Here is a 22,966-nt window from a genome sequence, read left to right as displayed (position 1 = left end):
ATTTAATATATCTCACCTATTGTGCAATAATGTTTGATGAAAATAATGGCTTCTGTAGATTTAATATATCTCACCTATTGTGCAATAGTGTTTGATGAAAATAATGGCTTCTGTAGATTTAATATATCTCACCTATTGTGCAATAATGTTTGATGAAAATAATGTCCTCTGTAGATTTAATATATCTCACCTATTGTGCAATAGTGTTTGATGAAAATAATGGCTTCTGTACATTTAATATATCTTACCTATTGTACAATAATGTCTGATGAAAATAATGGCTTCTGTAGATTTAATATATCTCACCTATTGTGCAATAGTGTTTGATGAAAATAATGGCTTCTGTAGATTTAATACCACACAGTACATAATTCTGCATTAATAATTTATTTTGTTATTGTATATATAATGCGTAAAAACAATTAATACTCTCTCCTTATTTTATTTAGGGAATGCAACCATTTCAGTTCAATACATGCTATGCTATGGCGCAGTAATAGTAATATTAATGTATTATGATATATATATATATATTTAAATCCCATTTCTATGATTCATGACACAGCTGTTACCGTCCCAGTGTAGCATGCTGACAAGTGACCACATCTATTCTGGCAAACTACTTGGTACTCATCAATAAATGAGATCTTTCTAAAATTTGTTTCACCAAATTTCAATAGCTGTTATATATCAATTCGTCTTCATTTTAATCTAGTCTATATCTGAAATTATTTTGTTTTGGTTAAATCAGAGTTGAGAGAATAGCATCACCATATTTTCTCTATTACCATAGTAACACATACATGTAGGTACAGGAGGGTATCTGTAGTCAAAATTAGTATTTTTATTTTAATAATTCAATATAAAACAAATTCATTTATTTTTTATTGGAGATACTACACATAATGAGCAAATCTATAATTGCTTCAATATGAGAAACAAAATGATTGAGTTTTGTAATGGCGATAATTTAATTAGTTATACATAAATTTCAAAACTAACACTTGCCTATGCACCACATTATGAACAACAGATATAAACTACATGTAGTAGATTTTGAACAAATTTGATATATTTTGAAAACTGATTACAAAACAGCTTATACAGTTGACATGATCAATAATAAAGAAAACAATAACATTTTTTTAATCAATTTTAAAACAAATACCCTGTACTAGTCTGTTAATACCACATGTTTTTAGCCCCCACTGGATAAAACAGGGACTTGTGTTTTGGGTTCTGTTTTCATTTTTTAGACATGCCTGCGCTGATTTTATTCAAAGTCCTATGGGATACATATGACCATTTTTGTTTAATAAAACATTATAACATGTCATCACAGGTTTCTTAGCTACTTTTATAGGTACAAAAATGCATATTGGGTTGCTCGTTCTCTTCAGTTATTTTTAGAATTTAATGAAATTAAATAGACAAATGTTTAAAAAAATAAAATCCCATGTTATCAACAGTTTTCAGACATGCTTGAAGCAGTTTATTCAAACTTGGTTTTTTGTTTCATTATTTGATTCTAAATGTCCAACTCATTTATGTGTGAAATATGCAATATTTGAATGACTTTATTTTTAGGAAATGCCACTTTGACTGGACATAACCTGAATATAGTGACATTTGAAATAACATTATATTTTTAACATACTGAATCCTACCTAAACATTTAGTTATAATCTGCATCTTGTTTACACAAATAATGTACAGTAATACCCAATTGGGTAATTGTATTTTTTTGATAATTTATAAAATTTTGTTTGTGTTGAATGCCAATGTATAAAATTGCACTTTTCATGATGGCAATGTTGTAGACACATGAGGTCAGTTTTAGTATGTTGTTCACATCTGTTACCTTAGATTATCAATGAATCATTATCGTAGAATTTTTATTTTGACATATCCTAATCAATATATTTATGATTATATTACATGTTTGCTTTTGTGTCATCATTTTGCCGACATTAAAACAGTCAGATGCTTTACTTGCATCAAGACATCAATGTTTAATAAAATCCAGCCCAACTTTGATAATCCACTGTTTGCCATGCATGTGTAGTAATAGCCTGTACATGCTTCACATGATTGCAGAGGTTGTTTTTGTAAACCATGTGTGAATGTTGTAGAAAGCCATGTACTAGAATGTTTGTATGTTGACTAAGAACATAGGATGTGTATGATAGCTCAGAACATAAAACACATTTTTTGTAAGGGGTGGACAATAGTATTGAGTTTTTAGTCTGGGTCGGTGACTTTATGGAGTGGGTTCTGCTTGTTTGTCTGATCATCTGTTCATTTGTTGCATTTTGTCTGAGGTTCATGGACGTATATTTCCCAATTTAAAATGGTCAACCAACATTTTATATGTGTAATTTCATTTGACGACTGATTCAGTTCAATATTGGAATATGGGTAACACATATTGGGTAACGATTCTGCTTATGTCTTAATTTCAAACTGTCCAATTAGATCCAAATATAGTATACAGACAGTTGTGATAGTTGATCTCTGTTGAATTCTATTCAAGATGGCTGACTGGCAGCCATTTTGTTTTATATTTTTAAGACATTCTACACTACAGTCTAGTACATGATAGCTTGTCTTTCAGTCCAAGACATTTAGTTCACAGTTTATTTGTTCAAAAAGGAGCATATAAATGCTGACTGTACAAGAAAAGAAGGGTGTGTGACGCTCTCAGTGGCTATTGAATGGTATAATTTACATATTTAATTCATGTTTATAGAGCTAAATGTGGTAACATTTTGTGATGCCTGTGCAAGTTTCACTTTATCTAACAGATTGGATTAACATATTCTACTCATTGACAACAGGGTATGGCAGTATTTTGCACTATGAGTTCTTTGATTAATTGCAGGCATTACGTCAACTTCCCAGTCGTGCTTTGGTCTAACACTGATTTTTCTTTCTTCTCAGAAACTGGCAGAAATGGCTGAAGTTCTATTAGCGAGAGAAAATCAGATTTTGAATCTGAGCAAACAAAAGATGGCTTTAGAAGAAGACAATACTATTGTGAGAAAGTAAGTTGTCTAAAATATTCATCACCTTGTAGTTTACAACTACTGTATTTGATTTATTAGTAGGACATGTGCTTATGTAGATAACAGAGGTGTGTGTTTCTAAGGTCAAAATGAGTCATATTTATGATCTAGCGTGCAATAAATGTAATTTTGAAATATGACGCTGTCTATTAGAGATGCAAATCTAATGGCGCAAATACAGTATATTTAAACTTCACTTTTCATATATTTGAATAACATTAATTTTAGACATTTATTTTGAGAATACCCAAAATTAGTTTTTGACTCCCATGTGCGAAGCACAAAATGGGAGTCTTTGCAGTTAGTGTGTCTGTATGTGTGTATGTGTGTATGTGTGTATGTGTGTATGTGTGTCCGACTGTTCCACTGCTATCTCAAGAACCATACATCGGTTTTTGATGAAACTTGGTGCATAGATGCTCTGGGCCAATGCGCAGATTTGATTAGGTTTTGGTAAAAATCCATGCTCGTTAATTACCTAATTTGCATGATAATTAGCTAATTTTTAGCTGTTCTATGACTGTTCCACTGATATCTAAAGAACCACTCATTGGATTTTGATGAAACTTGGTACATAGATGCTCTGAACATATGCGCAGATTTGATTAATTTTTGGTAAAAATCCGTGCATATTAATTACCTAATTTACATGATAATTAGCTATTTTTTAGTGGTTCCATGACTGTTCCACTGATATCTAAACAACCACTCATTGGATTTTGATGAAACTTGGTACATAGATGCTCTGAACTAATGCTAGGTTTTGATTAGTTTTTGGTAATAATCTGTGGATACTAATTACCTAATTTGCATAATGATTAGTCAATTTTCGGTTTTTCCACTGATATCTCAAGTACTAATCATCACATTTCAAATGAAACTTGGTACATAGATGTCATACGACACTGCACAGACCTGATAGTTTTTATGGTAATATCAGTACATATTAATTACCTAATTTGCATAATTAATTAATTTTCAGCATTTGATATAAGTAGTTAGCATTACATTTCAATGAAACTTGGTACTTACATACTCAAGGACTATGCAGAGATTGATTGTTTTCGATAAATATTTGTGCATATTAATCACCTAATTTGCATAATTAGTTAATTTTCAGCTTTTCCATGGGTATCTCAAGTACTAATCATCGCATTTCAATGAAACTTGGTACATAGATCCTTTAGTACTATGCAGAGACCTGATTAGTTTTAGGGTAAATAATTGTGCATATTAATTACCTAATTTGCATAATTAATTTCAGCTTTTCTACTGATATCTAAAGTACTAATCATTTACATTTCAATGAATCTAGAATTATGCAGACCCAATTAGTTTCCGGTAAATATTTGTGCATATTAATCACCTAATTTGCATAATTAACCAACTTTCACACTGATATCTCAGGTACTATACATCACATATCAATGAATGTACATGGATGCTGTAGGACAATAGACAGACCTGAATAATTGTGGGTTACAATCTGTACATATTAATTACCTAATTTGCATAATTAACCAATTTTAAGCTTTCACACTGATATCTAAAGTACCGTAAAAACTCCAAAATTTCGACCGGTTTTAAATAATTTGCGTTAGAAATGTGACATGTTTTTAGAGTCGTGGCCGAGTTGTAACTCAAAATCTAAACAAAGTCATCAATCAGTGAGTATTATGACAAGCAAAACAAAACATCAAGACGCGCAGAAGAGGTCAGCACAAAACTAATAGGTCAAAAGACAAAGCTGTCTCGCACTACCTAGGAAAACTTGCGAATGTTCGAAGTACAGGTACCCATTGGACAAAAGATACATGGAAGTTTAGCAAACTATCTCCCCGACCCAGTGCAATGTATCCGGTTAGAATCAAAGCTCACGTGTCCCTTATTTGAGCGACCAAATTCTGCCGTAAATTCGCCCTTGGATTAAAAAATAAAATGGGATTTAAGAAAATAAAATGGGACTTTTAAGGTGTATTTTGGCGTCATTTTTCGGACATTTCAATCAATCCTGCCGGCTAAAATAGAGTCTAAGTTTTACCGTAGTCATTGACGTCTGTCTATTCAAGAGTACACGTGTATGATTTTTATCGTGACTAGCGTGAGCGGGTAAGCTTCCTTTCGAGAATGAGCTGTTATCACTGTGAACAATGTTAAATTATTCTTCAGATGACCAGTTTATTTTTTAAAAACAACTAATTTTTTTATTTAAAAAAAAATCATGCCGTTTTCGCATCAAAATCCAAGCCAAAATATCGTACTACAACATCAATCTCTTCGCATTGCGTTCAATAACATTAACATATTTAAATAAGCTATGGTAATTTGAACACGTTGGCATCATCCAGCTTTTTGATTGGTTAATTAGCGATTTGACCTATTTGACCTAAGAGAACATGGCGGATATCCTACAGCATCAAACGTTTATACGAGACCGGAATCATTCGCTTACGATGAAACTTAGTTGACTTTTATTTGTATTTCATAACCATTCAACAAATTTATTTTGTGTACATTATTATAATCACTACTGAGTACAGTAATAATCAACAATTCAGAAACGCAGCATGCCGAGATTTTTGTGTTCGTTTTTATTTGAAACTTCGTTTATTTAGAATATATTTTCGTTACCAATAAAATAAAAATCTCTCAGTCAATCAGAAACCCGGATTCATGCCTTTGAGGAAGGTCCCGTTTGAACGCTCACATCGGTTTTTTTTTTTCGTTTGGGGGAAAACTAAAACTGGTCGCAATTTTCGAATAAGAATGAGTCGGCAATTTTTTAGTGGAGTCGAAAATTTGGAGGTAAATAAAACACCGAAACCCGGCAAATAAATAGCCAATCGAATTTTTAGAGGGGTCGAAATTTTGGAGTTTTCACGGTACTAATTATTCCATTTCAATGAAACTTAGTACAAAGATGCTCTAGGACAATGTACAAACCTAATTAGTTTGGGGTAAAAATCTGTTCATATTAATTCCCTAATAAGCATAATAATTCATAATTTTTTGGTTCTAATCACATTTCAATTAAACTTGGAGACATAGATTTTCTGTTACATTGCGCAGACCTCATTTGTTTTACACTCAAATCTGGTCATATTAATTTTCTGATTTGCATAATTAGTTTTCAGCTAAGTAATTTCGAATTATATTTAATGTGTCTCCAATACTCTCAGCACATGGGAGTTCTTTCTAAGCTTTCTTTGATTGAATTATGGACCTCAGTTTTTATGTATTTTGACCAATTTTCCTTAAAAATGGCCCCCAGAGTTGGGTTTAATGCTATGGGGGAAATCACAAAGTTATTGTTTACATTGTTTGAATATCTCTTAGCTTTTTACCTTGTCAAGGTGTATAATAGAAAAATTGTCTGATCTTGTGACTTTGACGTAGCAAATTTCTTGTGTTTGCAATAAATTAAACAATTTGGATATTATATTAACCAGTCTGGGTTCATGGCCAAGTTGAATGTGTGTTCTATGCAAGATACTGGTAAAATTTCCCTTAAATCCTTTTCTTCTTGTGGTCAACAATAATAATAATTTTTTTTACTGATCATCTTCAAACTAGCGAATGAAATTTTCAATATTGGGGGTAAAGTTTGGTGAAATAAAACATTTATTAGGTATAGAAATAAGTGAACAGAATGAAGACATTTATACTGCTGATAATAAAAGCGTGATGTTAGTAGTACTGTATGCTCACCAAGGTCTGTCAATTAGATAAACAAATATGTTGTTTTGAGGATAAATAAAAAAGAGTAACATGTGCACTTTTCAAATTTAGTATTTTATTTTGATGATATATAATACTGCACTATTATTTGGGTAGTTTTAAACAATTCGTGTTATAATATTCTATGATTTGAAATTCATCAAATCATGAATCTCGTACTCCAAATCATGATTGTTATCAATCCATGTATATCATCAAATCATGAATCTCATCAAATCATGATTGTTTTCAAACCATGTATGTCATCAAATCATCAATGTTGTGAAATCAGTTTTATCAAATCATTAATCTGATCAAATTTTGATTGTAAAATCATGATTATCAAATCATTAATGTCATCAAATCATGATTGTCATCAAATGACTTTCATCAAATCATGAATCTCATCAAGTCATGATTATAAAAGCATGATTATCAAAACATTAATATCATCAAATCATGATTGTCATCAAATAGTAATTGTCATTAAATCATGAATCTCATTAATCGTTGAATGTTATCTCAAAGAGTATAATGTTCTCATTATGCTTAGTGAGCAGTCAGTCACTAGGACTATCACCCCAATATGCATTCATGTATTTCTACCTTGTTGTATTTTGCAGCCAACTACAGCAGTCTGAAGCAGCTAGAGAAGCTGAACTGGAAGACTTAAACACTGTGTCAGAAGAATTTACAGATAGATTGTCAAACATGGAAAGAAAGTTACAGTTGACACAAAAGGTACATGTGTTATCAATGAGTAAAACATTTGAGTGAACCAGTGCAGACAGCAGTGTATTATCCTGTCATCTGCTCTCTTTCAGTAAAGTGACTTTCCGTTTTATCATAATGTGCATCATTTCAGTTTAATATCCCAGTTTAAAATTAAAGCTGATTTTTTTAAACATACTGATTTAGTATCAGTATTAGTTATTCATTATTTTGGGCCTAATGTAGAAAACCATAACTCATCTGGTCTTGGCACTAGGACAACTGAATATTACTTCACTTGCCTTTATAGACTATAGTAGATAAATACAAGTTAGTTGATTAATTCAGTACGTATTGAAATACAAGTATGACTTCTATAGTTTTAGGTAGCCACTTTGCTCGTTCTTTTACTGTAAAATACTTTATTTTCGCTTAGAATTAATTTTCGCTATTTTCGCTGAAGGAAAGATTCAGTGAAAATAGAATCCAGGGAATATGCATTTTTGTCCTATATTTTACATTTAACTTGTCAAAAATCAGTGAAAATAAATTCCATACAAAACACCCAAAAAGTCTTTTCTTTTTTATTCCAGCTAAAATAAAGTATTTTACAGTATTATATAATTCATTTATTGCATATTGAACAAATAGTGTATTTTTGTTTATTTATAGGAAAGGGACACCTTAAAACGAGAAATTCAGATTGCACAACAGCAACTTGTAGCCAAGTAAGTTATGTGCAGTTGTTACCTATAACGTGAAACGACACAGTATATGGAATTCTTAGATATGTCAATTAATCAAAAATCTTCTCATTAAAGCATAATAATTATACTGACAATCACTTTGTAACACAACTTCTAATATGCAAGGACCCTATATCTTGGGTTATTGTGCCAAAATTCAGTTTTATTCATTTTGGTGCTGTCACTTCTCATCTTGAAGGAAACACTCTCCCATGCCATAAATAAATGTACTGTGTATACATGTACAATACAATGAAGGTGAATGTTATTCCATTTCATAATCTAAAAATCCTCATTATTGATAACTGTGTTCATGACACAACATTGCTGCTGTGTTCATGTCTGGAAGCCTTTAGGTTGGTGATGACATATCATTGCTGCTGTGTTCATGTCTGGAAGCCTTCAGGTTGGTGAGGACACATCATTGCTGCTGTGTTCATGTCTGGAAGCCTTCAGGTTGGTGAGGACATATCATTGCTGCTGTGTTCATGTCTGGAAGCCTTCAGGTCGGTGATAACACAACATTGCTGCTGTGTTTATGTCTGGAAGCCTTCAGGTTGGTGAGGACATATCATTGCTGCTGTGTTCATGTCTGGAAACCTTCAGGTCGGTGATGACACAACATTGCTGCTGTGTTTATGTCTGGAAACCTTCAGGCTGGTGATGACACATCATTGGCGCTATGTTCATTTCTGGAAGCTTTCAGGTTGGTGATGACACATCATTGCTGCTGTGTTCATTTCTGGAAGCCTTCAGGTTGGTGTTAACACATCATTGCTGCTGTATTAATGACTGGAAGCCTTCAGGCTGGTGATGACACAACATTGCTGCTGTGTTCATGACTGGAAACCTTCAGGTTGGTGATGACACAACATTGGTGCTGTGTTCATGACTGGAAACCTTCAGGTTGGTGATGACACAACATTGGTGCTGTGTTCATTTCTTGAAGCCTTCAGGTCGGTGATGACACAACATTGCTGCTGTGTTCATTTCTGGAAGCCTTCAGGTCGGTGATGACACAACATTGCTGCTGTGTTCATTTCTGGAAGCCTTCAGGCTGGTGATGACACAACATTGGTGCTGTGTTTATGTCTGGAAGCCTTCAGGCTGGTGATGACACAACATTGGTGCTGTGTTTATGTCTGGAAGCCTTCAGGCTGGTGTTGACACAACATTGGTGCTGTGTTCATTTCTGGAAGCCTTCAGGCTGGTGATGACACAACATTGGTGCTGTGTTTATGTCTGGAAGCCTTCAGGCTGGTGATGACACAACATTGGTGCTGTGTTTATGTCTGGAAGCCTTCAGGTTGGTGATGACACAACATTGGTGCTGTGTTCATTTCTTGAAGCCTTCAGGTCGGTGATGACACAACATTGCTGCTGTGTTCATTTCTGGAAGCCTTCAGGCTAGTGATGACACAACATTGGTGCTGTGTTTATGTCTGGAAGCCTTCAGGCTGGTGATGACACAACATTGGTGCTGTGTTTATGTCTGGAAGCCTTCAGGCTGGTGTTGACACAACATTGCTGCTGTGTTTATGTCTGGAAGCCTTCAGGTTGGTGAGGACATATCATTGCTGCTGTGTTCATGTCTGGAAACCTTCAGGTCAGTGATGACACAACATTGCTGCTGTGTTTATGTCTGGAAACCTTCAGGCTGGTGATGACACATCATTGGCGCTATGTTCATTTCTGGAAGCTTTCAGGTTGGTGATGACACATCATTGCTGCTGTGTTCATTTCTGGAAGCCTTCAGGTTGGTGTTAACACATCATTGCTGCTGTATTCATGACTGGAAGCCTTCAGGCTGGTGATGACACAACATTGCTGCTGTGTTCATGACTGGAAACCTTCAGGTTGGTGATGACACAACATTGCTGCTGTGTTTATGTCTGGAAGCCTTCAGGTTGGTGAGGACATATCATTGCTGCTGTGTTCATGTCTGGAAACCTTCAGGTCTGTGATGACACAACATTGCTGCTGTGTTTATGTCTGGAAACCTTCAGGCTGGTGATGACACATCATTGGCGCTATGTTCATTTCTGGAAGCTTTCAGGTTGGTGATGACACAACATTGCTGCTGTGTTTATGTCTGGAAGCCTTCAGGTTGGTGAGGACATATCATTGCTGCTGTGTTCATTTCTTGAAGCCTTCAGGTCGGTGATGACACAACATTGGTGCTGTGTTCATTTCTTGAAGCCTTCAGGTCGGTGATGACACAACATTGCTGCTGTGTTCATTTCTGGAAGCCTTCAGGCTGGTGATGACACAACATTGGTGCTGTGTTTATGTCTGGAAGCCTTCAGGCTGGTGATGACACAACATTGGTGCTGTGTTTATGTCTGGAAGCCTTCAGGCTGGTGTTGACACAACATTGCTGCTGTGTTTATGTCTGGAAGCCTTCAGGTTGGTGAGGACATATCATTGCTGCTGTGTTCATGTCTGGAAACCTTCAGGTCGGTGATGACACAACATTGCTGCTGTCTTTATGTCTGGAAACCTTCAGGCTGGTGATGACACATCATTGGTGCTGTGTTCATTTCTGGAAGCTTTCAGGTTGGTGATGACACATCATTGCTGCTGTGTTCATTTCTGGAAGCCTTCAGGTTGGTGTTAACATATCATTGCTGCTGTGTTCATGTCTGGAAACCTTCAGGTCGGTGATGACACAACATTGCTGCTGTGTTTATGTCTGGAAACCTTCAGGCTGGTGATGACACATCATTGGTGCTGTGTTCATTTCTTGAAGCCTTCAGGTCGGTGATGACACAACATTGGTGCTGTGTTCATTTCTTGAAGCCTTCAGGTCGGTGATGACACAACATTGGTGCTGTGTTCATTTCTTGAAGCCTTCAGGTTGGTGATGACACAACATTGCTGCTGTGTTCATTTCTGGAAGCCTTCAGGTTGTTGATGACACATCATTGGCGCTGCGTTCATTTCTGGAAGCTTTCAGGTTGGTGAAGACACATCATTGCTGCTGTGTTCATGTCTGGAAACCTTCAGGTCGGTGATGACACATCATTGGTGTTGCGTTCATTTCTGGAAGCTTTCAGGTAGGTTATGACATAACCTTGCTGGTGTGTACATGACTGGAAACCTTCAGATTGGTGATGGCACAACATTGCTGCTGTGTTTATGTCTGGAAACCTTCAGGTAGGTTATGACACAACCTTGCTGGTGTCTACATGACTGGAAACCTTCAGATTGGTGATGGCACAACATTGCTGCTGTGTTCATGCCTTGAAACCTTCAGGTTGGTGATGACACAACATTGGTGCTGTGATCATGTCTGGAAACCTTCAGGTTGGTGATGACACAACATTGGTGCTATGATCATGTCTGGAAACCTTCAGGTTGGTGATGACACAACATTGGTGCTGTGTTCATTTCTGGAAACCTTCAGGTTGGTGATGACACAACATTGGTGCTGTGTTCATTTCTGGAAACCTTCAGGTTGGTGATGACACAACATTGGTGCTATGATCATGTCTGGAAACCTTCAGGTAGGGGATGACACAACATCCTACATATTGTCTAAATCTTTATTTTTTATTTCAGATCACAAGATGATGAGTTAACTTTACTGTTGGCAGAAAAAGACGAGCAGATACAGGGTTTGATGGAAGAAGGAGAAAAACTATCAAAATTACAGTTACAAAATTCTAATATTATCAAAAAACTTAGAGTTAAGGAAAAAGAAAGTGACAACCTCATAAAATCACTCAAGTAAGTTGAAACACTTGTAACATGTATGTTCAATAAATATTTTTGTTATTGGTAATTTTGAACTAAATGGACAAATGGCTATTGGTCTTGATTGAAATGTTTGAGTAAATCTGGAAAAAATGTTTTCATGTTTATTTTTTGCTGAAAGTTGACTGGTGGTGAAAGGGTTGAACAGTATTTTTTATTAGAAACTCAACAAACTGAATTGTGTGTTTTAGAAAACAGCTTGATACAGCAGAAACAGAATTAGATCATTTGAGAGAAGTTCTTGATGGTAAAGAAGATATTGACAAACAACAAAAAGGTAATCTTCTATGTATTTTCATTTTGCTAGTGCTGACAGTAAAAGCAGTACATTTTGTAACAAAAACCATACTGTATTTGCCCATCTCCACTAGAAGTGCACATAAACCAAAAATTGCATATACCGTATGTTACATCATGGAAATATATCTGTCACTTTAGCCACAGACCTGCCTGTCACATTTAACCCTAATCAGATCAAGTCAATGTAAAAGTATATGGAACTGGCAGGACATGGGTTATTAATAGAGCTATTTATATATATAGTATTCGATTTTTGGAACTCCGTGACAATTCTATCATATTAACATTTGAATGCTGTATCCTGGTGTCAACTAGTACTTGTTCGTACACAACTCTAGACCTCAGCCAAGTCTCCCCAATGTCTCATATGTTAATAAATGTATATTTGACAATGTAGTTGCACTCCCATCTAGAGTATGAGGTACAACATTCATAAAGCTTAGCAGTTTATTCACAGTTTTTAGCTCCACTGTCGACTTTGTCGAGCACCTCTTATCATAGGAGTGATTGTCTTTGACTTCTTCTTGAAAACTGATTACTTTGATAGTTGGTATATATGTACCTTGGGTAGACCTCAATTAGATTTGTTCATTTCATGATATCTTTGATTCTCTAATTTTGGTGAATATTTTTGTCATTTTTGGTAAAAAAATTATATTTTCGAGTTCTTGTTAAAAACCTCAAGTTTGATTGCTTTGATATTATATATATTTAGGTACCTCAGGTCGGCCGCTCTCAGACTTGTTCATTTTGTAATGATATCTTCAATTGTCAAATTGAAATGTGCATTGCTAACAATGGAGCTATCTCAGCCAAGAGCCTGTTTGTTTGTTGATTATTGACATGCTGTGTTACAATAGGAACATTAGTATGTAGCGGTAGATGTTTATCTGGCTAGTGACAGTGTCAGTCTGTTACATTACCTGCTAGTTTGAACTTCACAGGTTTTATTCAGTTGCAATTAAATAAATGAATGACAAATTGTTTTCGATACTTATAATAGATTCAATTGCAAAGTTAAATGCAGCAGTTGAAAAACAAGAAAAGCAAATCAATTCTTTCAATAGTGAAATGGAAGATACAAGAGAAAAAATCAGAAGTACACAATCTGCGTTGGATGCTTCTTACAAGTCAGTCTTACTTCTTATTCTCTCTTAATCACTGAAAATAAAAGCAGTATTTTTTCATCCTGACAAGCCAGTGTATATGAAACTCATCTCCAAGGCTCAGACTTGGGGGGATTAACTTCACCATACATTGCAGGAAAATATTTTCCATGGATATGTAAAGTGGAAAAAAATTGGAAACAGTAGTTTTTGAAGATAAATCTTTATAATCTGATAATCTGATCATTTGATTATTTTTAACTCTCTTATTGGTTCATTATAATTAGTCTGTGTATATATGATCAATTACCAAATGTATAAAATTTTCTATCAATTTCAGCTCAGCTTAGCTGCTAGGAGTTGAGCTCCTAGGATTCAGATAAAAACATACTTGAAAATTAATCGAATGGAAAGTAGGTTTGAGGGTGTTGTAATAATTGTGTCTTCTACCATGCAGAGAGATTGCTGAGTTACATAAGACAATAGCAGCAAAAGAGAGTAATTTACAAGAAGCTCAGCTTAGTGCTCAGATGGGTGCCAAAGAAGAGATAAGACTTGCTTTAGAGCGAGCTCAACAAGAATCAAGATATGAGCAAGAATCACTAGCAATGCAGGTAAGCTAAGTGATCTTGAGTTTAGCAATTAGAAACCACTTAGCCTCTTGATATGAACAAAAAGCATTGGCAAAGCAGGTGAGCTAAATAGTCTTAACTTAAAAGTATTAAACGTGCCACTTAATACATGTAAGCTAGGTCTTCTTAACCCCAAAAAGTGTTCTCAACCTCTCAACTTGATATGACAAGGAACATTATCAGTGCTGGTAAGCTGTCATCGCCTTGTAACTTTGAATGACTAGAATGACTAATTCACTGACTATGGCTCTTGTAGGGAAGTAGGTTGTATTTCAGATATTGAATGTTCACTTATATGGGCTGAAATGTGGATTTTTTTTCTGTGTTAGATCAACCAGAAACCACAGTGCATAGTTATGCCAGTGACTGTGTTCTGACTATATCCATCTTCTTACAGGTAAATGACCTAAGAATGAGTTTAACAAGAGCTGAACAACAATATGCAAGGAAGGAAGATAATCTACGGCAAGAAATATTAGATTTACAAGAAAGATTACAAGAAGCTGAGTATAGAAATCAAGAACTCAGTCAAAGTGTCAGTGCAGGTGAGTTACATCTTTGTGGGTGCAGGTGAGTTTGATATTTGTGGGTGCAGGTTAGTTTGATATTTGTGGGTGCAGGTGAGTTAGATCTGTCAGTGTCGGTGAGTTAGATCTTTGTGGGTGCAGGTGAGTTAGATAATTTTGGTTGCAGGTGAGTTAGATCTTTGTGGGTGCAGGTGTGTTAGATCTTTGTGGGTGCAGGTGAGTTAGATAATTTTGGTTGCAGGTGAGTTAGATCTTTGTGAGTGCAGGTGAGTTAGATTTTTGTGGGTGCAGGTGAGTTAGATCTTTGTGGGTACAGGTGTGTTAGATCTTTGTGGGTGCAGGTGAGTTAGATCTTTGTGGGTGCAGGTGAGTTAGATCTTTGTGGGTGCAGGTGAGGTAGATCTTTGTGGGTACAGGTGTGTTAGATCTTTGTGGGTACAGGTGTGTTAGATCTTTGTGGGTGCAGGTGTATTAGATCTTTGTGGGTGCAGGTGAGTTAGATCTTTGTTGGTGCAGGTGAGTTAGATCTTTGTGGGTACAGGTGTGTTAGATCTTTGTGGGTGCAGGTTAGATCTTTGTGGGTGCAGGTAAGTTAGATCTTTGTGGGTACAGGTGTGTTAGATCTTTGTGGGTACAGGTGTGTTAGATCTTTGTGGGTACAGGTGTGTTAGATCTTTGTGGGTGCAGGTGTGTTAGATCTTTGTGGGTGCAGATGAGTTAATCTTTGTGGGTGCAGGTGAGTTAGATCTTTGTGGGTACAGGTGTGTTAGATCTTTGTGGGTGCAGGTGTGTTAGATCTTTGTGGGTGCAGGTGTGTTAGATCTTTGTGGGTGCAGGTGAGTTAGATCTTTGTGGGTGCAGGTGAGTTAGACCTCAGTGTCAGTACAGGTGAGTTAGGTCTCAATGTCAGTACAGGTGAGTTAGACCACAGTGTCAGTACAGATGAGTTAGATCTCTGTCAGGACAAGCAAGTAGATATCAGTGTCAGTACAGGTGAGTTAGGTCTCGGTGTCAGTACAGGTGAGTTAGGTCTCAGTGTCAGTACAGGTGAGTTAGATCTCAGTGTCAGTACAGGTGAGTTAGGTCTCAGTGTCAGTACAGGTGAGTTAGGTCTCAGTGTCAGTATAGGTGAGTTAGACCACAGTGTCAGTATAGGTGAGTTAGACCACAGTGTCAGTACAGGTGAGTTAGATCTCAGTGTCAGTACTGGTGAGTTAGATCTCAGTGTCAGTACAGGTGAGTTAGATCACAGTGTCAGTACAGGTGAGTTAGATCAGTGTCAGTACAGGTGAGTTAGATCTCAGTGTCAGTGCAGGTGAGTTAGATCTCAGTGTCAGTACAGGTGAGTTAGATCTCAGTGTCAGTACAGGTGAGTTAGATCTCAGTGTCAGTACAGGTGAGTTAGATCTCAGTGTCAGTACAGGTGAGTTAGATCTCAGTGTCAGTACAGGTGAGTTAGATCTCAGTGTCAGTACAGGTGAGTTAGATCTCAGTGTCAGTACAGGCGAGTTAGATCTCAGTGTCAGTACAGGTGAGTTAAATCTCAGTGTCAGTACAGGTAAGTTAGATCTCAGTGTCAGTACAGGTGAGTTAGATCTCAGTGTCAGTACAGGTGAGTTAGATCTCAGTGTCAGTACAGGTGAGTTAGATCTCAGTGCCTCAAACTTGAAATAGAACTCAGTCATGCTTTATTCATTTGTTTCATTCTCAGCTACTAAACCATTACTAAGACAGATAGAAAACTTACAGTCAACATTTTCAACTCAATCCAACTCTTGGGAACGAGTTGAACGAAGTTTAACTGAGAGACTGAATGAAGCACAGACTCAACTAGTGTTAGCACAAGAAAAAGAACGTATGGTAATGGAGAATTCTATGGAAATGAATTCCCGACTGGCGTCTTTGGAATCGCAAACCACTATGCTAAGACAGGAAAAATCACGATTTACAGCACTGTTAGAAATGGAAAGAGCCAAAGTGGAAGGGTTAGAAGATCATAAAAACAAGTGAGTTATTTCATGGTTATATAGTGCCCTCAACGGAAAAGCATTGTTTTCTTCACAAAACTGGGGCACATTAAACAGGGTTTGTGAGATTATTGTTAAAATATTGCTATTTTATTGATGTTAAACAGAGAAACGGCACAGTTGGACAGCGTGAGGCATACTTATTCGAAAGCTATCGAAGATTTACAGCGAGATAAAGAACTTTTAGAAAAACAGTTAGATATGGAAAGACTAAGAGTTGAAACAGAAAAGAAGAAATTAATTTTAGCACACGATGCTTTGAAAGAAAAGGTAAAGTTTATGTTTTTATCTGTGGAATATCACAACATGTGTATTTTACCAAGGGTGAGATCATCACTGTGATATATTGTATGAGGTATAGATGTTGTTTTGTGATTTTAATATTTGTTTTTACGCATTCCAAGTGCATCAGTGTCACAAATGAATACTGTGTGTTTGGAAGGCAACGCTGACTGTACTCTGATTTAAACTGCTGAATAAACAGTCATCTCTAGGATACAAACCCACAACATCCCTGATGCAAGGTGAACACACTAACCATCATTGCTCACGTCAGCTATCGATATTGTGTTCAACATCCTGTCAATTAGATTTGTCATGGTATTTCTTTATATTTCATGTGAGGTATACAACAGATTGAATCCTAAGCAGAATCTTGGTATAATTGATCAACCCTATCTCTTGTATGTTCTATATTGCAGGAGAAAAAGCTGGAAGAAATTACTCTTCATAATCTAAAAAGTCGATCTACAACTCCTGAAATATCTCGCAATAATAGTTTTACAAATGAGACATTAACATTGTCAGCAGCATCTACTCCAATAGTTCCTTCTACGCCAACCACACAGGTAATGTCATTCAACTGTACGCTGTGTAAAACTTGTAATAATTACACAGAATTATTTCACTTGTTACTAGATTCTATAATTTGTGTTAGCAAAGTGTTGTCAAGTCACCCAGTTTGGCTTCACTTCTTGGTATTATTGAGGCATCCATTGTATAGTGCAGTACAGTGCAGATTTCTTGTAAATTGATTTACCGGTACTTTCACAAAATTTTGTACCACTTAACGTTAATCTCATCAGAATCCTCTCATCGGATAGTAATCCTCAATGGCTTTCCCAAAAGTGAAACAATTGCAATTTAAACATGGTCAAAATTACACTAAATCACATATATGTGGTTGTTGTTGTTGTTGTAGGGTGAATTATTGGAATACAGCATGATGTCAAGTAGTATGACTGGCAGTATGTATGAAAGTGTGGCTTCAGGATCAGCCACTACAATTATAGAAAGTCTACAGTCACAGTTGAATAGAAAAGATGGTGTAATATCACAGCTGCAGGTGAGACTTCAGAATTACTTTGTTTTTATGCTTATACACAAAAATTCAAAGGAATTCAATACCTCCTGTATGACTATGAAATTAGTTATATTTTTAATTATATTATAATTACCCATGTTTTTTGGTTAATTTATGCATTTTTAAGAAAGAAAAAAAACATTTGAACATTTTTTTGAAAATAAATTATATTTCAATGATTTTGCAAACAATTAATGTAATTTTTGTTTTGTGTGTGCTTCTATTGGAGATCTGCTTCCATTAATATTCATATTTCTTACCTGAGATTGTCTTGTTTCCTGAAGATGAAAACAAAATTTAGAATTGTTCATGATGAAGGGATAAAATAGGCAACTCGTATAAAAAGGTACATGTTTCTAAACAGTCTTTTTTTGTTTTATATATATATTTAGGTTGAGATTTCACAGCTTGAAAGAACAAGAGCATCAATGGCAGAAGAATTAGTGAACTTATCAAATAGAAATGAAATACTAGAAGATGATGTTGGGCAAATACCTTATCTAAAAGAGCAGATAGAGGTTTGTTTGCCTGGAATTTTTTTGTTTTATCAATGCAGGAATTTATCTAATATTGTTTCTTCGCAGAATACCCTTTTTGTTGATACACACTGTATAATCACTCTTACCGATATAAGCAGGGGGACTGACTTGTTTTATACAATGTATGTCTTGTAAAAAATACTATATTTAATTTCAATTTTTGTTGTTAGGTCTTGGATCGTAAACACAATGCTGTGTTACAGATGTATGGTGAGAAACTGGAGGAGTCGCAAGAATTGAGGCTTGATTTACAAGATGTCAAAGAGATGTACAGACAACAGGTAAAAACATAACAACACTAGTATATCTAGCCCCCCCCCCCCAAAAAAAAAAAAAGTTGTTGCTTTTGGTGCAGTTATTAATTAAATATTTGTTTAGATATCATTGGGATTTATTGGGGCTGTGCGAACTGAGTACCCTGATTTGGTATCAAATTTGTCTACACATTTTTCTAGTATAGATGAAATATGCCAAGACTAAAGACTTTGTTTATTTAGCAGTCATGTGATGTAATTCACCTTGACATCAGTTTGTTAATGGATAGAATGTTACAAGGGCTACAATAACATTGTCATGCTTTAATCAGTACCTTTTTTTAACAAGCTTTTTTCGTTTCGCCCAATGAAAGTCTACTACATCTTCAGATAACTCCAGTAGTCAAAACAGATTTTCCAAACACATTGCCTGCTGGTACTATTTATTTCACCATTCTTTTTGGCTGTGCATTGAGGCCTTCAGCAGCCCATGTGTTCAATTATGATTGTTCCGATGTTTCTCAGTTCTCTTGTGTTGAGGATGTTTTATGTTTCTATTGATAGATACAAGAACTACTGAAGGCACAGTAAAAGATGGCGTATTTTGGTGGTTGCAGTACAAGAACTTGATACAAGAACATTGTGGATGTGCTCATTTTCACTTTAGAAATGGTGAAACCACAGTTACAAGTTGTTCATCATCTTGTCAATGTTTTGTAACAGTTTTCTAATCAAAGATATTGATGGTAGATCAGTGTACAGTAGCTTGCTTTATTCAATAATTCATTGGACAACTATACAGTTTTTTGTTTTTTTTATTGAAGAACTACAACATATTGAGGGATTTACCATTTTGATAGATTATTCTCATGGGTATTTGGTCAAGTGAACATTTATAAACTATCCACACTTCCACTGAACAAAAGCATTCTGTTCAAGTTTGCAATAATAACACTCTGTCTACTGAGTTTTAGTGATAATGTATCACAAGTTATAACAAGATGTTTTAGTACAGTTATATGGAGGTGTTAAATATATAAAACTTACCAGCTGGGATGTAAAAAAACACCAGTAATAGTGAAAAATAGCAAGGCATTCTGGATACAATCCTTTATCAATCAGTTGAGCAGTGGGATGTACATGTCAAATAGTCAATCACAGCAATGATATGGGGAATGCAGAGAATTGAATATTATTTGTTTAATATGTTGAGCACCATTTATTGCATATCTGCTGTGAATCAAGTTGGATAACATTTAATGTTTTATCTAGTCTAACTCGTCACAATTGATGCACATGTCATCTTTAGCCATTTTCACTTTAAGCATTCCTCTGCCACCTGTACATATTTTAGTATCCACTACTTAATTTTGATTAATTTCATGGTGCTGTTATGAAATAAGTAAAATAGCAATCTCCGGGGCCTTGTGTTTATATATTTTTGTGCATTGCAAGACTATTTATCTGACTTTTTCAAGAATATTTGTGTTAGATCAAGAGTGGTATCTCTTAACTACTTGTCATGGTGACTATCTTCAAATTTCACAAATCTTTGATCTTATCAAGATATATGGTTGCAATAAAACAAAGACTTAAACAAAGGAAAGTCAACTAAATTATAAATAATTTAATACAAAGAAATAATGTATATGTGGGCTACATATTACCGGTAACATGGTGTGGTCGCTATGTACTGTCATACATATAGCTGGGTATGGTGTAGTTTTTGTGGTAATGTTATTGTTGAGGGGGATTTTATGTATGTGTACATAAAGGGAAATAAATAGAAATATGAATTTAATATACCAGTGGCTGTTGTGTATTTTATCAATACATACTCCACACCATTGGGTTTAGTCTGATGTGCTTGGAGGGTATTGTTATATTATTAATGACACAGTCCCAGTTGCAATTAGGGGAAATGATATTCATGCCAAAGTGGCCAAAAAAAAGCAAGATGGCTTCAAGTCTAATGTTTTTTATCTGATCACAAATTGAATTATGGTCAGCAATTAGGATTAATCTAGTATCAACAAAAATCAGATTTATCAAATGACTTCTAATTTTGTATTATAATACATGGTCACATACTTTATATCCAAACTCAAGTACAGTTCACGTCTCTAGTATCGTAAGCATATGCCAGCTTATTTGTTATACTCAACAATGTTCATAGTGGGAAACTAAGGCACTTAACAATTTAATGAGAACAAGGCACAAGTCAAACATAAATGTGGACCACGTGACTATCGTAATATACAATGTATGATTGAGAATATACAACCTGGAGTGTCAGTTAAAGTTTACTCTTAATCGTAATCTGTTGTACTAGCTAATATGCACGACAGGAGGAAATCATTTGCAATTCGACTCATGTTATTCTAAATAATCCGTTTCAAGCTCTGCTGTCATCGTAGATATCACACGAGCTGTTCATATAAAGGATTGTCCATTCGCCAGTAATTGCGTGTTTGACTTCTTTGACCAGCTCAAGTGATATTTTTGAATTTTTGTTGAAAACGAAAAGTCCGATTGCTTTGATACTTTACATGTAGGTACCTCATTCAAAATTTGTTCATTTTGTGACAATATTTTTCGCTCCGTTGTCGACGAGCGGAGCTTATACGAGTGAATGTCAGTCGTCAATGTCAACTTTTTCAACTACAAGCCTGATTGCTTTGATACTTGGTGTATATGTACCATGGGCAAACCTCTTAGATTTGTGCATTTCTAGACAATACCTTCAATTTTCTAATATTTTTGTCATTTTTGGTAAAAAGTGATATTTACACTTTAATAGACAATATCATCGATTCTCTATTTTATAATATATTTGTTACTTTGGGTTCAAATGATATTTTCAGTTTCTTTTTGAAAACTAACAGCCGGTTTTATTTGATGTGTAGATCATTTTTGTAAACAGTTTGAGGTTGGGTTATAATATTCATAATAGCCAGAATCTATTAAACCAAGTTTGTCTTATGCTTGTGCATTACTTAACTTGGCTACCACAGTGTTCTTGTAAAACAGTGGGACTATTTCAGTCAGAATGCTTGTTTTGTTTTTCATTATGAAGATTTTCCTACAAATAAACATAGGCATGTACCGGTATTATGTTTGACAAAAATATGAGACTGTACATGGGTATCTTAGATATAGAAGTACGGCCAAAAAGGATGATTACCAACAGTCAACCATCTTTGATATAGTGGTACAGTTACCAGTCTTTGATTCAATTGTAAAACAAATTGTCATGGACATTCATCCACCGAATTTTGAACAAAAACTGACAAAGCATGTCTACAATACTACATTTTCAAAAAACAAGATGGCTAGCAGTTTATCATTTTGGATCAAATCACTAAACCACATTATGTTCACATGTCCCAGACACATGCAAAGAATAAATGGATTTGGTCCAGATGTTCTGGACCAAATTGACCCCCCCAGAATTAAAACAAGCAGGCCGAGGTCCACCTGAAGTACCTACATGTATGATATCAAAGCAATCAAACTTTTGGTTTTCAAGAAGTCGGTAAAGACAATATGGTTAGCTCAACAGTTGACCTAAAAATAATGGTATCACCCACCAGGTGCATGGCACCCTCTGGAGTCATGGGTAACACCTGTAAAATCTTCAGTTTCACTCCACTTTTCCAACACTGAAGCACAGTAGTATTCCCAAATATCTAACTTTAATAAACCGTGTAAAGTGTATACAATGCAAGTAATTGGAGTGACTAATAAACAAGTGGGCTAGCTGAGCAGCTCCTCTAAATTTTCATGAATACAAAAGTGCATTTGTACCCCCATCAGAATCCATAATAGCTCAGATGGCAGAGGACGTAGTGCAAGTTTGAACCCAATCCTTAGCCATATTTTTTTTCAATAACTTAGGAAGAAGCTTGACTCCTCTCCAATTTAATTTAAAAGCACCAGCTGAACTTACTGTGCAGTAAGTATGATAAATTTACAAGTCTTTTCTTTCTCTAGGCTTCGAAACAAATAAAATTACAGGGTGTGCATGATATATCCTTTATGAATCGATATCAATCGATGATTCCTCGTATTTGAAACAGAGGTAGAAGATTGTTTGATTACCGGTAACTTATGGAGCTGTGAGACGAGTTAGTTCATTCTGTTAAAGTTAGTTTGGGCAATCCACAAGTCCCTGTTTTGACATTTATACAAAGTTTCTGGCATCCTTAGTGAAACATGAAAAC

At 35.4% G+C, this 22,966-nt stretch overlaps 1 protein-coding gene across 4 annotated transcripts in view; it reads left to right on the top strand.

Moving 5' to 3' along the window:
• The window catches only part of LOC100374092 (TATA element modulatory factor-like), a 41,673-nt gene extending 21,129 nt beyond the window's left edge, over positions 1 to 20,544 (top strand). For all 4 annotated transcript variants that reach the window (XM_085502139.1, XM_085502138.1, XM_085502137.1 and 1 more), the window contains 15 exons: positions 2,941 to 3,044; positions 7,406 to 7,523; positions 8,166 to 8,221; positions 11,801 to 11,968; positions 12,187 to 12,272; positions 13,299 to 13,425; positions 13,859 to 14,015; positions 14,431 to 14,578; positions 16,272 to 16,566; positions 16,695 to 16,857; positions 17,289 to 17,435; positions 17,789 to 17,932; positions 18,343 to 18,468; positions 18,660 to 18,770; positions 19,308 to 20,544. In XM_085502139.1, the coding sequence (XP_085358265.1) occupies positions 2,941 to 3,044; positions 7,406 to 7,523; positions 8,166 to 8,221; positions 11,801 to 11,968; positions 12,187 to 12,272; positions 13,299 to 13,425; positions 13,859 to 14,015; positions 14,431 to 14,578; positions 16,272 to 16,566; positions 16,695 to 16,857; positions 17,289 to 17,435; positions 17,789 to 17,932; positions 18,343 to 18,468; positions 18,660 to 18,770; positions 19,308 to 19,334 (1,977 nt within the window). In that variant the 3' untranslated portion in view covers positions 19,335 to 20,544. The remainder of the gene's footprint in view (positions 1 to 2,940; positions 3,045 to 7,405; positions 7,524 to 8,165; positions 8,222 to 11,800; positions 11,969 to 12,186; positions 12,273 to 13,298; positions 13,426 to 13,858; positions 14,016 to 14,430; positions 14,579 to 16,271; positions 16,567 to 16,694; positions 16,858 to 17,288; positions 17,436 to 17,788; positions 17,933 to 18,342; positions 18,469 to 18,659; positions 18,771 to 19,307) is intronic.
• The last annotated feature ends 2,422 nt before the right edge of the window (positions 20,545 to 22,966 follow it).

This window comes from Saccoglossus kowalevskii, chromosome 8 (genome assembly GCF_978046115.1).
Source record: "Saccoglossus kowalevskii chromosome 8, keSacKowa6.1, whole genome shotgun sequence".
NCBI lineage: Eukaryota > Metazoa > Hemichordata > Enteropneusta > Harrimaniidae > Saccoglossus > Saccoglossus kowalevskii.
Note: the sequence above shows the minus strand (reverse complement) of the source record. Positions and strands in the feature narration are given on the sequence as shown.